This window comes from Trachurus japonicus, chromosome 17, assembly GCF_045865225.1.
Source record: "Trachurus japonicus isolate A0001 chromosome 17, Traja_1.0".
NCBI classification, from domain to species: Eukaryota; Metazoa; Chordata; class Actinopteri; order Carangiformes; family Carangidae; genus Trachurus; species Trachurus japonicus.
The window spans coordinates 34,637,049-34,653,955 of NC_140923.1; the positions used below are offsets into that span (position 1 = coordinate 34,637,049).

Here is a 16,907-nt window from a genome sequence, read left to right on the forward strand (position 1 = left end):
TTGAGTATGAGATGGATTTGTTGAGTGTTGCTTTAAATAAAATTAGTTTTTGGTCAAAAATGTTGACTTTATGGGACTTTCCACGATTGCATATTGTAGACAATTTTAAGTAATAAAAACATGCAAAACATTTTTTTTTTTTTTACCATGCCTTAGTAATATTTCATGCAATAGAGGGCTAATAATATTTTTTGCAGAGAAGTAGTGAAAGGGAGGTAAGATGCATAGGCAGAAATAGACAAAGTCAAGTCAAGTAGACAATGAGTATCCCACAATAGACAGCTTTATTTCATGTGTTTAGATAAATCACAGCAGTGGAAACAAGCCAAAAGGGAAGCCTGCACCGAGGGGCCCCGCCCTCCTGCGGTCCACGCTGTTGAATAATCAAACACACCCCTTTTCAGATTGTGAAACCGCTGCAACTTTTTGTGTTGTTCATGTTTAGTTAGCAGCTGGGAAACCACCGCTCCTCAGCGATGGGTTAATGAAACAGGGCTGAATGTATGACACGTGAACAACAGCAGTGGTCTGAAGTTAGTTTACGCTGTCGCCATGTCCTCCAGAAAGGTAAGTTACCTGCCTGCTAACGAGCTAGCACGAGCTAACCCGCTAGCAGTTAACGCTAAACTCAGTGGCTAGTTAGCTTTAGCAACACACGTTATCCGCCACTGCCCGCCCACAAATGAGTGGAGACCGTTAATATAATACATCCATGGTGGAGACACCACACGGTCATAGTTCACGACATGTACATGTTTATTATTAACACCAAAGTATAGTTAATCAATACCATTTGCACTGGTACGGCGGACCCCGGTAAAATGACTACCGCAGCATCACGGCTAACTTTATAGACGCTAAATTACAAAACCAGTCGTTTGTTTTAGTGAAGATTAACGTTTTTTTTGTTTTTTTTTTGTTTTTTACATCTGGTCCTCTCTTTACCTCTTTGCAGCGTAAAAAGTACTTCAAGGACATACAGTGTGTTTTCTTCCCGGATGATGTCGAACATAGTGGGCACAGAGTGGGGAGAGAGCCGCCGACACTTTCATCCGTGTCTTCGGCCAGAAGCTGGGAGAAGGCTGGAGACAGCTTTTTGGACACGCCGGCGATACAGGTCAATACAGTTCAATAAAGTTTAGTGCATCCAGGGTATCTGCAGGCCTGTACAGTGCAAAATAAGACACCAAAGGATGCAAAAAGTCTGAAGTGTTCACAGGTGCTGACAGTAACATTGGCATTGTCTGATGTAATAACGCAAAAATAAATAGAAGAACAATTTCATTTTGATCTTTTAGTTGGTCAGTCCATTCCTCTATCTTCTTCCATTATTATGTGTGCAGGCATTGATGCTTTATGAGACAATGGGTCATAGGGAGGCACTAATATTCGCAATGTAATAAAATTACAATATGCAATATCCAAATGGCAGGAGCTGCAGTTTTTCTTGTTAAAGGTTAAAATGTGCCACAACATTGCTGTACATTGTCTGCACCATAAGTGTTGTATTGCTACAGATACGCCCTGCCTAAGAAATCATTTTCTCAAGAAGTTGAACAATTTAGATGACTGTTACAAGTTACAAATATGAACAGACATTTCATACAGAGGCCCTCAAGGGCCCTGGGATTCCTCCAGCCTCTGAACCTCTGCCCCAGAAGCCTTGTCAGTGGTTGGTACATGAGTGAATTCTTTTTTATATACATATTAAGGATGTATGTAAGCAAAATGTGATCAAAACATCAGTGCGTTCATGTATTTAAATTATAATAAATACTTGTTGGCCCTAGTTGTTTTTACATTATTCTTTGACCAGTATAACTAGTAAAGGTCTTAAATTTGATGAACACTCACATTATGAATTCACATTATTGCCCTATTGCACTAATATTGTCAATGGTGTTGATCATTTCTTGTTGCAGAACCTCAAGTCATCAGGAAGAAAACTGTCCTCACTGAAAAAGTTAGCACAGACCCCTTCTTTAGGTAATTTATTGTTTAAACTAGTGGAGTGTTTCGGGCTGGGACGTATAGTGATATGATATTTTATCATCAGTGTAATCACATTGTAGGCTTCTGCAGTATGGGACATTAGTAGCCCCACAGTCACCCATAATATCTGCACCCTTCATAAATTCTCTTTTTGGATAAATAAATCTCAAAATCCCTTTGGTGCAGAATCTAACAAAGTATTAAAAACTGTAAAATACTGAAAGGTAGCATTAAATTCTGGTTACTCTTCTAATCTTGTTCACCTATTCTTATTGTAGTGTTTCTTTAAACAGATTTCAACTTCTCATTTAGACAGTTTAATGACGGCAGACTTCTTGTTTTATTTTCATTAGCTGTACTTGATAATAACTGTGATATCATCCCCTTATCTATGTGTTTGCCCAGTGCAGACCAAAACAAGGACCCGGTGGACATTGCGTGGAGCTCCAGTGACAGTGAACCGTCTGACGATGAGACACAGGAGCAGCATCAGTCCAGAGCTGCTGCACCGCAGCATCAACATCCTCATAGATCAGGGAGATCCATGGCTCCCATACAGTCTTACAGCAGAGACCTGCGCATGCGTTTTGCTGATAAAGGTAATTCAAGTCTGATGTCAAAGCTATGAAGTTCAACTTGTCAAGAGTTGACCATTGTTTTTGGTTCAGTTTATTTGGCTCATTTTCAAGTTACAAAGCTCAAATCTGCATGTAAATAAATAAAAAGAACAATAAATAATTGAAGTGGTGACAAATTAAATCAAAGCAAGTTTATCAAAGTCAAAAAACGTAAAGCTTGAGGCTTGGCTCAAGGCTAACTTTTTTATTCACTAGGAGCACAGTGGCCCCTAATTCAGAGATTTTTCATGCATGATCCTCACACATTGGCCTGCCACCTGTAATGACAGACACCAGATCTTCCACGTTTCATCAGTGTTAAAAAAACAACAACAAATCACAACAAAAAACAGCAAATTTCCTGGTTGCACATGTGCAAGTAGATGAAAATTTTACTTTCACCGTCTCAAATTTTAGGGGCAAAATGCCTGCATTTAGGGGCAGTCTGGAGCCCTGCCAGGTCCTTAACACAGTTCTTATAAAGTTTGGCATTATGTTTTCTTAGTTAAATGAGGATAGTCTGATTGTTAGGTACAAATTGATTTATAGTTTACATTGGTGATGACACATTTGTTAAACTCAGGATCCACTTACTGGCCTTTACCACAGTTTTTTTTTAGTTGTTATGCATTTGACTTGTGATTACAGCTAAACCATGATCTCCATCCTTCTCTCTCTTTAGATGAACACTTTGTTATAGACACTGACAGTGATCTGGACGAGGCTGAGGAGGATGTTGAGAAGGACAGTGGGCAACAGATCTCAGACTGTGAATCAGAGTCCTCTAACGAACAGCCACAGGAGTTGCTGCCTAAACCAGCAAATGTGAGTGAACTACACTTATTCTGATGGAAGATTAAAATAAAGACCTGCATGAAACGGATGCTTCACCCAACCAGCACCGGTCTGTTTGTGATGTCAACACTGTCATTTTGTTAAGGGTGCTATTCGTATCAGACGACACTAGGTGGGGCTATGCACCTTCTGAAACGCCGTCTCAATCCAATTTTCCTCAGATTATGGTCCAAAGTGTTTCAAATTAAAAGTGCAGTGTTAACTGCCAGAGCATGCAGTTATTGTAAGAGAATACATGTGTCAGTACTTTTCCTAGAGTGCGCCGAGACACCAGATAATGTTCTGTTTACTATGTGCATTCAACCTGGTGGGCTTTATTTTTAACTCTTGTTTACACTGAGTGAAAGGCTGTGTTGCCTGTTTTATTTAGAGTGATGCAAAATAGTTACAAAATGTGTTTTGCTTCATGTCTTCATATACGTTTTCAATTGTTTTGATATAATTTGTTTTAGTTGCATGTTTAACCATTGCTCCACCAGATGGAGTATTGCTGAGTGTTTTTAATGACCTTAAAGGGCCTGACAGGCTCAAACCAGTAGGTGCACTCACTATTTTATAGATTCAGGCTCCAAACTGTCAAAGTTCAAAAGCTGCGGTAGCAATAAAACACTGAGAGACTGTGGCAGGGGCATGCTTATACACTAACATGCAGTGAAATGTCTCATGCAGTAGTTAGTGTGTTCAAGATAAAGAATTTCTGTTGTATTTAAATGGAGAGATTTTTTATTCCCCTGAGATTCAAACATGTAAAGAACTAAATATTTTCTAATTCAATGGAGTAAAAACATTATAGTCTAGCTTTACACAGCTACACAGACTAAATCAATAATTATCTATTATTGTTGATTAAGTGCCACATGTTCTGTGATTTCAGACTTCTCATATGTGGGGATTTGTTGCTAATCTTGCTATTATTTGACAATAGATTGAAAAAGCAGTTGAATGTAATAAAGTGCATGTACTACTCATTTACTCACTGCTCTCGTACTATTTCATTAACGTGTTATCTTTGGAGTCTGTATTTTTCTTGTGGGTCCACCTGTACACTCTGGAGGATTGGATTGACTGTTGTTCTGAGAAGTCATTCAGGAGCAGTGTTTGTTGAAGGCAGGGCTGGTAGGGAGAGAATGTACAAGGTGTGGTGAAGTCGTTCTGCTCAGGTCCAGGACCACACACGTGGGTTGTCGCAGCACACATTACAACTTGTAATTGATCGACTAGATGTGGCCAAATTGCTGAGGTGATGCGGTTGTCTAGATAGCGGTTTATGAAAGTGTCATTGAAGGAGGGTAGCTCTAGTTTAACCCAGTAATCACTGGATCCATCACATCACAGCGCAACACCGTGCCCACTAATTAAACTCTAGTGAAGTGAAGCAGTGAAACGCAGGATGAATTTCACTAACCACTGTCTTGTGACGAAGCTCTTGAGTTTGCAGGCTGTTTGTAGAGAGGAAGCCCGTTGACAGATTAACATCACTCCCACAGACCCTGCTACTTCCTTTTGTCACAATTTAATTTGCTGCTATCAGCTCTATGGTGTCAAAGAAGATTTAAGATCCCCTTTAACAGGACGCTTGTGGTCAGAGGCCCACGAGAAAGACAGACACTTTAGGGTCTTAGTTCTCAAATATGATTGTGTAGGAATGTATGCATGTGGTCTTTTTGACAGGTTGATTAGTTATCATTCACTCACTGTAACGGTGATATTTGTCAATGCAGCAGGTGCATTTAGTATGTGCCTATGCCCATTGATCATTATATTCCAGTGTTTTCATTTTGTCATGCAAACAGTAGATTTCCATTCAATTAAAACAACAGAATCTAAAAATCTAGTTTGACTTTTTTTTTTTTTTAGTTGTTTTCTGCCGGGAAAGAGTGCTTATATGCTGCCAATTGTAAATCAAACCGGATCTAACAGGATACAGAGGGGGAACATCCCAGTCCAAGTCAGAGTTTATTACTCCAGATAAATGCATGGCTGACTCACTTGATGTATGTCTGCCAGATTTTTGTGTTATTGTACTAGCGCTGCGAGGGGATAGGCGGAGCTGTGAGGGCTACTTTGCATTTCAAGATCGACAAGGATGGCCACTTCCCAAACCAAGTGTGTTGCTCCGTCCGAGGCCCCCGAAGTACAACCTCCACCGCGTCAGGTTTTTGCCAGATCAGGGCCGTGTCAACATTGCGGGGACTATAAAAGTCTTTTTTACTACTGTTTGTCCAGGAAAACATGCAAGTGGATGAGCCTGCGCTGAGCTGTGCACTTACAATGCTTTCAGTGCCGGGTGAAAACATTTTTGAGCCGGGGCCAGGAACATAGTGTTCCTTTTTCTCTGTGGCTGGTTAGAGTGTGACGTCTGCTGGCACGCTGCCTAGCAGGGTCAAGTTGATTCAAATAAGACAGCACGTTGGCTGACAGAGGCTGGTATGCTGGTCTTGTCAGCACATGACAAGAACTCAGGTTTCTCATGGATTTTTCCATGAGAACTGATCCCCTCAGGTGTATTTATCAGTGATGCAGCAAAAAAGATTGTTTTGTTACCATGTCTTGTTCATTAATCAGCCTGTACGTGTAATATGTTGTCGTCGGCAGCATCAATATGTGTATTGATTTGTATTCCATCTCAAATGACTCATTATTAATTTACTGAAGCTCAGGCCACTTAAAGCATTTAAAGTCCCTCTGATATATACTGGTACATTTATGAAAACAATATTTTAAAACTGGGTCAAATTGGGTCACGTTATCATTTTATTGTTTATTTATTTTATTGTGTGGTTGTTATTATGATCAGTCGATAATGATAATAATAATAACCTTATCCCTAGGTGGCGGAGCTGGAGATCTCAGGCTATGTGTCTGATGGAGAAAACATTGGTGACACAATGGCCCTGAGCCGACTGGACTCTGAGAGCTCTCCGCTCCAAACTGGTGAGGGCAGCAGAAGGTCAGTCAGTGACTGGGTCAGATCCGCTCAGGCGATGCTGCAAACACCTCAGAAACCTCTGGAAAGGCAGTCCAAGACTCCCGAGGACTCCGCCAAAAAGAAAAGGAAGTTTCAAAGGTTGGAAAATGATGCTCAAGTCACATTTGTGATGCACAGATCAAGGTTTTTCCCTCTTGTGTGAGATATGCAAACTAGTATTAGTTTTCATATCTCAACTCTGGCTAACTGATCCCCGATCCGATACCAGCGCCCCCTCCTTCCACCCAAGTTAAAATTCTGTGTTAACTTATTAAGGTAATTTTGATGCGAGGCAACATGAGGTCAGCGATAACTGTGGGACAAAAAGCTGACTCAGCAGCCTGAAAAAACTCGACAGTTGTAAATTACAGGCTAAATATTTAATTTTACGAGATGACTCCATGACATTAATGGAGAAACTGTAATTACTCATGTGAATCTACTCGGTGCGCTCATACCTCATGTTGCATACACACACATCCAGTGGCCACATTATTAGGTACACCTGTAAAATCTTTTGGGAGTGCATCACAACAGCACAGCCACGCACCTCACATTTACAACGATGATATTATTCAGTTCACATTTTAATTTAACTCTACACTTATCATTGAGAAATGGAAATTGTAATGGAAATTCTTCATAGTAAGAGGTGTTACTAGTGTGTTGCCCATCCCATGAGGCACAAAGATAAGGAGGCGGACAATGGAAACACATTTCTACATAAGTACAGTCAAGTAACTACCTACAACTTCATGTACATTACAATCTATAAAAATGTATCATCAAACATGATCATCTTCATGAATTTACATTTTGTGGCAGATGTGTCATATTGAATAAAGAGGCCAGAGAGGTGTGTGTCAGGCTTGAGTGTAGGCGGAGTAGAAAAACCAGACAAGATGCATAACTTTTAGTCAGGTGACAGTCGAACTATGGCTGCAATGTTTCCAAACTAGAACTAGATGATGAAAGGGACACCTGGTGTCATGGCTGCTAAATGTCACTGGCACCTTGAAGCCTCTGTAAATCTGACAGATGGCAATCTGTAGTCTTCGACAGCTTGTTGTTGTTGTCAGCATCAGAAAATCTCTCTTTTTTTCCCCTTTGCATTGTGCACCTCTTCACAGAGTATTTGCAATGTGATTTATCTCATCGCATCATCTATATCTGTGTGTGTCTTTGTGTACTTGTGTGTGTGTGTGTGTGTGTGTGTGTGGCACAGTGGAGGTTTTGCTGAGAGGCTGAATCGCCTGCAGTGCAGACAGAGGTCAGCCATCAGCTTCTGGAGGCACCAGTCCGTCTCTGATACTTCAGCACCAGCGACAGGTGATCCAACATCGCACCAAACTACTGCATTTTCACATCACATCACGTCGCCGAGTCGACCCACAAATACACACTTCAGAGTCACCATTCAAGTTTAACAATGAACTTTGATTTGTGAGTGGGATGAAGCCGTCTCTCTTGGCAGGTGTGATCACATGGAGAGGCCGCGCTGAGGAAGTGCTGGCTGTAGGCTGCGGCTCTGAACTGTGAACTCAGTATGTAGGTGACAGGAAACTGCTTGCCTAGTTCTTTTGTTTGTCTTGTTTCTTTTTTCCTTTCCGTGGTGTACCAAACCACTTGTGCTGCGTCGTTTTAAAGCATCTCCTTATAATAGGACACGAGCAGTGGCTCAAAAGTGACAGTTGATTGTGGAAAAGCAAAAACACCCACTCGATGCAGCTTAAGAGTTTGCGGTCAGTCAGTGGTTTTATTCGTGTAAATAGTTTAACAGGGTTAAAATGTGGAGGGTTATGCTAACTTGACCTCATTTTAAATCAGTATTTGTTGCAATGAAGATTCCTGGTTCTGTTGATCTATTTAATATAGATCTATTTATCTATTTAAGACGAACAAGTTTGTTCATTTTCAACTATTCCACTTCCTGACACATTCTTACTAATAACAACACTCTGACACAACATGATCATACCTCTGTAGGACACCTGTTTATCTTGGTTGTAGTAGTTTTGGCGTGTGATGTAAGAGCACTCGCACTTGCACATGTAGGAGGCCCTTTGATTTGTTTCCTGACATAATGCTCTGCCTGCGACTTATCAGATCATTATAGGTCAAGAGGAGGACTCTGGTACTATCTGCATCTTGGCCCACTGCCTGAGGTTGTTCTGCTGATTTTGTAACCTGGGACCTAAACACACTGAGCACAAATGAAGCACTTAACATTCATGTTTGGACAAATGCATGTTAAAACTCAATAGCTCTCCAGCGATTTATGCTTATCATATTAACCCCCCCCCCCCCTGTGGCCACATTCAGGGATTTACATACCGAGACACTGACACTGAACTGCAAAGGCTGTCAGCTCTTGCAGTTGCAGTTTTCATGTTTCAGTGCATTCGGATTTACACACAAAATTTACATACAGCCGTGTTGCTCTTATCTATTAGGTGTATGATTTCCAGCTTCAGGGCAGTGTCTGGATTTGCTCTTCTCAATTATCTGTCGACTTTATTGTCCAGGCCAAAAGCAGAGTCAGAGCCATGGTAAAATTCCAAACATTTGCACATTCATCCAGTGGGATTTACTCCGTTTCATATCCACCTCAGCCTGAGTCACTAACAGCTTCACAGTTATGCAGTGCAAATTGTTCTGATGCTAAAAGTGAATTACTCTCGTAATGCATAATGAGTCCCACAGGGAGCAAGAGTCCGTGAGAGCACGAGTACACTCTGTACACAGACACACGCTGAAATGGACACACACACAAAACATCTGTGTTGTTGTTGCTCTGCTCTCCAGTGGACAGGCCTGGTGTGCTGGTGCTGGAGGTGCTGGAGGTTCAGGAGGAGTGCAGCATGCAACTGGCGCACTGCGAGCTCCACCAACCCCCCGGCCGGGGCCACCAACACAGCAACCCCGGCTCTGAGGAGAGAGCTCGTACGCTGGTGTTATTCAACAGAGAGACCGCAGCCCAGCTGATGCCTGCACCCAGAGATATTGTTCACATTTACCCGCCATGGTGAGAGGATTCAATACGTGTCACCCTAAAATGTGACCTATTTGCTCATTATTACTTCCCCAGGATGTTTGACCCCAACTGTGCAGAGCAATGCATGTGCAAACTTTTACAGCACTTTGGAAACCTGCAGTGCATTGGTAAATACTGGGTTTTTTAGGTAGAATGAGTAGATGTAATTAAATTAATGGCACAAAAAAGATATTACTACACAGAGCCACACTTCCAAGTCAGTCAAACACAGGAAATAAACATATAAAACAAGAACCCAATTCTGACAGCACCATCTCAACAATGCTGGTTCAGCCCATGAGCATAGCACCGGCCAATTGTAGATAGCTGAAAAGAAAATCACATTTTGTGCATGCACACATACAACTGCTTATATGTGGGTATTTGGAGGTGGCAGCAGACTCTGAAATTGGCTGCTGTCAAAGCACCAACTGCAGGAAAAACTCTGATCTTGTCAGATTCAGTAACAATGACCACTGATAACTGTTTCCCAGTAATCGTTTGGTCACTAGAGAAAAATGCATGTCATAAAAGATGAATGGCTTTTTTTTTTCCTTTTTGTCCACCCAACATTTACAAAGAAAAGCTATCAGCTTACTTGCTGATTCATTTTCTGTTGATTGGCTATTGATTTATTGTCTTGCATTTCCTTTTTTCATTCTAAAGTTACTCATTCCTTGGCAGGCGATCAAAAAAAACTACACAAAAAAGACAAGTGTTAGCAGCAGTTGCACAATACAAGACTGACAAGCGCTCACAAAATAATGCTGAGGAGGCACAATGGTGGACTGCAGATGAATATGCTCATTAAGCATGGGAAAACACAAATTTTGTAATAATGTTGCCGCAATCATAATTAAAGCTAATTATTTGGGCTTTTAAGCATCAACATCATGTTCTGACTGAGCTCACAAGATAGAGCAGCAAAGGCCCAGATGTGAAGAACAATCCCTCACATACGGAGCGGTGGGGGGTGGGATGGGGGTGGGATTGTTTTGGAGCTGGCGCAGGCAGCAACAGTTGACTCCAGCTGTTGGGAGTTTGCGCTCAGAGTGCTCTGGAATATCCAGGCTGGCGGAAGCGCAGGGGCCTCCTCTGCGCTCTGACGTCACGAACAGCTCCAGGGAATGCTTCACATTCCTCTTCCTGGCAGTAGTTAGGTCATTTCCAGCAAAGCCGGGGAAAAAACACAGTAGGATTATTTTTTGGAGCATTTGGGAGCAGAGAGTGGAGGGAGCCAGAGGGCTGAGATTGAAAACACATGGCGGTTTGAGAGTATCTCTGGCTTTTGCACCTCTCCCCTCCATGTTGTATTCTATTCCTGAAATCACAAAATAGAGCTGAGACCCCCTCTCCACCCACCCTTAAAAAAAAAACAAAAAAAAAAACACATCCAATTATTCTTTCAAAGAATTACTTCTCATGTGAACATGCATCCTTTAATCCTCTCTGAGAGCAAATTACTTTCAGAAGTTACTGCATTTGGTTTACATTTTAAATCGATCAATAATTTAACTCAATAGAAAGTCTCTGAATCATAACAAAACAAACACCATCGGGAAAAGCCGATGACAAACTACATGATCTGTAAGGAGACACTAGTTGATCCAACTTTTTTACAGCCACAGGAAAGGCCAGAGTGGAAAAACCCAGAATTCAGACCATCGACATGGCTGGTAAAATTCCTCTTATGAGCTTCCTGTGTGACACTCGAAGGTTCTACCTCCCCCGTAATTCCTGCAGTGAGTAGGTTGGCTCCTCCCACCTCCCACGCCTCGTTGTGAGTGTGGGCCACGGACTGAGCGGAAATACCTGCAGGGATTATTCACTTACGAGCTGTGACGCCAGCAGCCGGGGCCACTCCTTAACCCAGCTACCTGTCTGATGATGACAGCTGCCCACTCACCTGCTCACCGTGGGGTCACACTTCCTGTACGGGCGTTGTACCTGTTTCTGTGAACAGTACGTTCCGCTCTGCCAACACTGAACTAAAGCCTCTATTGATGACTGATCGCTGCTCAGATATTGAAGCGATAAAGTCGCTAACAGGCTCAATCATAACCTGAGCTCTTGTTTTGGGTTTTTCACAGGTGAGATAAGTATGCATGTATCATGTTTGGAAACTGGAGCAGCAGTGATGAGAGAAGTATTCATACCATTACTAAGTAGCACAACCGCAGTTAGAAAAAATAAAACTTGAAGTCCCTCATTCAAAATTGTGTCAAAATTTAAAGTCCTCATCATGATAAATCAATATGATAAAGTGTATATTCTTATATTGTTAGATCATTAGTACTGATTCATGTAGCATAATTGAATATATAATATTTTAGTCACATAAACTGATCATTTGATTTCTAAATAAAAGATACACATCAAATAAGTTAAGTCAGGTGTGGTGGTGGAGTGATGTAATTTAGTAGAGTTGTTATTATTAAAAGATAATAAAATGGAAATATTCAAGTGCAGTACATACTATATCTGAATATTGTACTGAAGTTCAGCGCTAATGTTATCACTTTTTCCCCCATTGTAAAACAAGATAGTAGAGTTTCAGCACTGCTGCTCTCTGGGGGTATTTTATGGATATCTTCTCGCACTGCTACAGGTTCTTTAATGCCTCCGTGGTAGTGACAGTCGTGGCCAGAGGCATTTTGTCTTCATCACGTCTTTCCGTCCCTCTGCTCCATTCTCGTGAATGGAATATCTTTGTAACGACTCGAGGCCTTAAGGCAGTTTCTTGACATTTCATACAGAGGTACGGTCCGACCCAAAGGTGAACTGATTACATGTCGGCGGTCAAAGGTCAAGGTAACTGTGATCGCACAAAATGCATATTTTGACCACAACTCAAGAATTGACAGGCTTATTGAGCGTAACTGGATGATTGGACAAAGTATTAATTCTAGTTTTCCAATTATAACTTTTATTAATTACCTTCTCTTCTCTATGGATGCAAACAATGAAAAAGAGCCTATCTCACAAGTTAAGGGTGCTTTAAATTGCATCCACTTACAAAATTCCTCCTTGCATTTATAATGGAATTAACTCATTCCATGAACACCCATAGGTGTGGAATATAGTACAAAAACTTCTGTACCCAGCTAATGTTTACATATAAATGACTCAAAATTATTCGCTGTCAAAAAGTCTAATTTTCGGTTGACTGACTAATAGATGAGTCACGTTTGTGTCTGCACTGGCATGGAGAGGTATACAGTATGTACTCCGTTTGGCTAATGCATAATACTTTAATTCACCTTGCTTAACGACACAAGTACCGAGGTGGAACAATGTGAGGGACTGTATGTGCAGTGTAACTAAGGACAAATAACACAGCAGTAAATTCTACCCTTGAGAAGTTTAGGCGTCAAACCACAGCGTCAGATAGATATATATAGATATATAGATATATAGATATAGATCGACTGTGATGTTGTAGTTTGTACACACCTGTGCGTTAAGTCAAACTTGTTCTGTTTAAATATCTTTAATACTGCATTGTATTTATTTATTTATGTGTATATATATTTATATATGTATAATTACTCTTAATACCTAGTGCACATCAAAAATGGTAAAAAAAAAAAAATCAACAAAATGACAAACTGCAGCCTTCACTATTACTATAGAATTAAATCAGAACCTCTCTACGATAGCTCTCTTAAAACCGAAACTGAGCTTTTTAACCTCCATCAAGGGCACACACAGCTACATTTCCTTTTAGGACGGTGTACCTGAACCTGGCAGCTGTGTGTATATAATAATTTGGTTTCTAAATATCCTTATCCCTTCTTGTTATCACTGTATGTCCAAACAAATCTCCTTTTTTCTTCCCACTTATCAGTGTGTTTAATTTCTTTGGTTCAGCTATCACCACAGTTCTGGGACGAGCTGAGACGTGCACGGCAGTTCCAGTCACAGAGTGCACTTGGCTCTGAGTCAGTGATAAGCCATCATCACACCATTATCTTCTTCACATGTGGAAAAAATTAAGTCGTAACTCAAACCTGACTACAAACACCGTGCCATGTAATTATCTGGCTGTCGTTCAAGTTCTTTCACTCTCAGGGTCCGTACCACTCAGGTGTGTGTCACTGGTGTGGTTGAGCTGAAACACTTGACCAGAAATGTTGCCTACGTTTTTTTGTTTTGTTTTTAAGGAGCAGTCCATCATCTCCTTCTTGGCACACACAGATGAGTGAAATCTTCGCTGGTATCGTTAAAATTAAAGCGTAGCACAACAGCCCTTCAGGCCACACGTACGCACTCTGTGCATTTGATTTCTGTGTTTTTCATCAACAAACCCCTCAGCCTGTTTGATTGTGTCGGGTGTTGAAGTATTTTTCCACAGATGATGTCACATTTGGAAAATGTTCTCAATCAAGCTGTGCACTGCTGCGAGGTGTAGCCTTTTAAGAAGAGCCTCAATTACATGGAAAATGATGCTTTACCTCAGTGAAAGAGGACGAATGCATCCGTTGTGTATTTTAAGTTGCCTCGGAGGAGGTTAATGCATTTTACACAGTGAACAGACCTGTGGAGGTGGCTGGCACCTTATCTGAGTTTGACATTCAAAAGTCTGGAGCTGTCAGCCCCCCTACGTTTTTGCAACAACCTATTCCGTTTAAAGTAAAATCTTGAGTTTTTGCATCTGCTATCAACATTATCTCAACACGCTGACTGTTTATCATTGCCCAACACCTTAAAGATGCTTAATTTCACCATGAATTCAGGGAACCAAACTCAACTCAAATCTTTTGTGCCGTGCAATTGAAAAAGTCGAGTTGTATGATCAGAAGTCTTTGCTCTAAATCTAAAACTGGTTATCTTTGTTTCCTATAGGCAACATCTCTCTGTGGAGGGCTTCAGCTGCGATATTATTCTCAACACACACTTCAGCCAGAAAGTCGTCTCTGCTTCCAAACCCGCCAACATGGCCGCGTCAAGATGCTCACTCTCAGCGGAGAGACGCATGCCGTATTACTTGGGTAAAATATTCAGCCTGCTGGAGATGTGCAGGACCGCTGCAGACAGCGACGCCAGACAGGTGGGTATTTAGCTGCAACGTCTTGACGCTAAAGTCTTGTCTCTTGTCACCTTGTCATCCACTTTGCAAGTGCGTGAACACTTAGAGTGGGACAGAAAACTGAAATCAATCCAATAAATTAGCATATAAACACAGCCTGTGTCGTGATAAACCCTCAGTGTTTAGCTTACAGGATTCTTTGGCGTCCAGCCATAAGGTTTGGCTCAGGTTTAGTTGTTTATGCCTATAAAAATGAAACTGAATCATCACACACTGGGACGCTTGGTGTGCACTTTTCTTAAGAAGTTCAACTAATTCACAGGTGTAACTGTGTGAACAGCAGGTTTTGCTGCAGGGTTCACTGGGTTCATTTCACACTTCTTGTTACACAAAGAATAATAAACACGAGGCACCCAACCCACATCTGACAGTACAGGTACAGTCCGTCTCTGTTGCTTTAATATCAAGTCCTTGATTTATATGGATGTTTGATTTAGAACTCTGTTGCTTTTAGCAACTAACCCAAGTGAGCGAGAAACACAAGGAAAACATGGCACCATTGGCCACGCCCTTATTCTGAAGAAGATATGATTGTGATCTTTGTTGGCATTGAACTAGACATAGAGAAAACCATGGGCTAAGATTACTTACTGTTGGAGTATAACTGGATGATGCAAATGGCAATAACGATTACCATTCAATGTGATAATCAGCTCCTTATTTTGCAGTTTATTTGTTTGAGATATAAAATATAGTCAAAAAATGGATGAAATAACAATTAAAGAAAAACCCAAATATTTAGTTTGATATCAGAGAAGATGAATCCAACAAATAATTCACATTTCATGGGCTGAAACCATAATGGGTTTTTACTTTAATAATTATTTAGAACTTTTTCCTAATCATAATTGGCCAACTGAATGGTTCAACTGTTATATGGAGTTTATGCAAGGTGTCATCTAATTTTCTCCTCTCCAGGATGCAGTCCCTGATGCTCTTTGCAGTTTTGGAGGTCCAGGGGTTTTGACAAAACACTGCCTTTCTCTCCTGGAAGCTATTGAGGGACTGGGCCAGGCTGGCTGCGTGGGGCAGGAAGTGGAGGTGGTTGTCCAGAGAGTTTTCTCCATCCCGGTGCCTGACAGCTCTGCTTTGTCCATCCTCAAACCCAGAGTTCCCACCAGGTCTTCCTCGGATCCTCCTCCAGCAGAGAAAGGGAAAACCAGGTACTGTTGGACAAGATGATAATTGGTGGCCCACTGAGGACTTTGGTTTTGTACTTGAAGCCAAAAGAGACTGGGAAAAATGAAAATGAATCACATGTTATCTCCTGTGTATGATTCTCTCCCACAATCTAAATGACTCTTTTTTTGTAAAAGATTGCATGCTGGTTTCCCTGGTCTCGGGCCTTGCATGCTTCTCCTTGGTGGCAGAATGTGTGTCTCAGTGGTTTAGCTATTGTTCACAGAGCAGCAGGCCCCACAAAGTGCTCACTCTGTCTCCAGCCATATGGCATTGCTTGACAAAGGACACAAATACTTCTAATTGAATCCAGCCCCTCTGAGAGATTCTGGCGAAGTCTCAGGAAAGACAGCATGATGTTTTCAGAATCTCGTGCACCAGAAAACAGAGTTCAACCCGTGCCCACTCACAGTCCGCTGGGTAGAACAGCTCTTAAAGAAAACACTAGTATATTTTACTATGGATGGATGTAAAAATGTCATTCCTCTCTGCCGCAGGATTGCAAAAATATTCATAGTTGTGTTGAATGGATGGATTTTAACTTTGGTTAGTTAACCTGAAGTTGGAGACTGGGCCTTGCTTTTCATCGATTAATCGATCCATCAATCAAGCTTCAGAAAATTGTTAGTTATTTCGACAACCAATTTATCATATAAAACGTCTTAAACATTTCCAAATAATTGCTAATTGTAGCTTCTCAGATGTGAGGAGTTTAGGTTTGGGTTGTAAACTGAATGGGTTGGTTGAACCAAACGAGATATGAAGTTTCTTAAAACTGTTTTTTGATATTTTATAGATAAAATGAAGAACCAAAAAATGAATCAGTAATCTGAGAATAAAGGTTGGATGCAGCCCTAGAAATGGACTATTATTTCTGTTTTGTTTTGTTTTGTTTATTTATTTTATTTTTATTTTCACTCTACTTGGTGGCAGTGCAACAAGCTGTAAACAAAACACTGAGACATCAACTTATAAAGTTGTTATGATGAATTTCTTAGCCAACAGTTGCCTATTTATGTATTTAAAACACAGGGAGTTACATTAGTGTTTGTTTTTGTAGGCGTACTTTGGGCCAGCTGATAAATAAAATTTCCAAAATTTACTCTCTCGCCACTAAGTGGTCCAACATGGCCGCCAGCTAGTCGCTAAAAGTGCCGGTCTACAGTGTAGCGC

General features: G+C 41.0%; 1 protein-coding gene across 3 annotated transcripts in view; it reads left to right on the top strand.

Moving 5' to 3' along the window:
- The first annotated feature begins 443 nt into the window (after positions 1-443).
- The window catches only part of spidr (scaffold protein involved in DNA repair), a 33,886-nt gene continuing 17,422 nt past the window's right edge, over positions 444-16,907 (top strand). Inside the window, exons 1-10 of one of the 3 annotated variants that reach the window (XM_085805589.1) lie at positions 444-567; positions 956-1,117; positions 1,923-1,986; positions 2,398-2,591; positions 3,292-3,434; positions 6,296-6,531; positions 7,658-7,761; positions 9,238-9,457; positions 14,312-14,516; positions 15,474-15,718. In XM_085805589.1, coding sequence (XP_085661715.1) covers positions 2,537-2,591; positions 3,292-3,434; positions 6,296-6,531; positions 7,658-7,761; positions 9,238-9,457; positions 14,312-14,516; positions 15,474-15,718 — 1,208 coding nt within the window. In that variant the 5' untranslated portion in view covers positions 444-567; positions 956-1,117; positions 1,923-1,986; positions 2,398-2,536. The remainder of the gene's footprint in view (positions 568-955; positions 1,118-1,922; positions 1,987-2,397; positions 2,592-3,291; positions 3,435-6,295; positions 6,532-7,657; positions 7,762-9,237; positions 9,458-14,311; positions 14,517-15,473; positions 15,719-16,907) is intronic. The other 2 variants (XM_085805588.1, XM_085805590.1) reach the window with 2 other exon arrangements.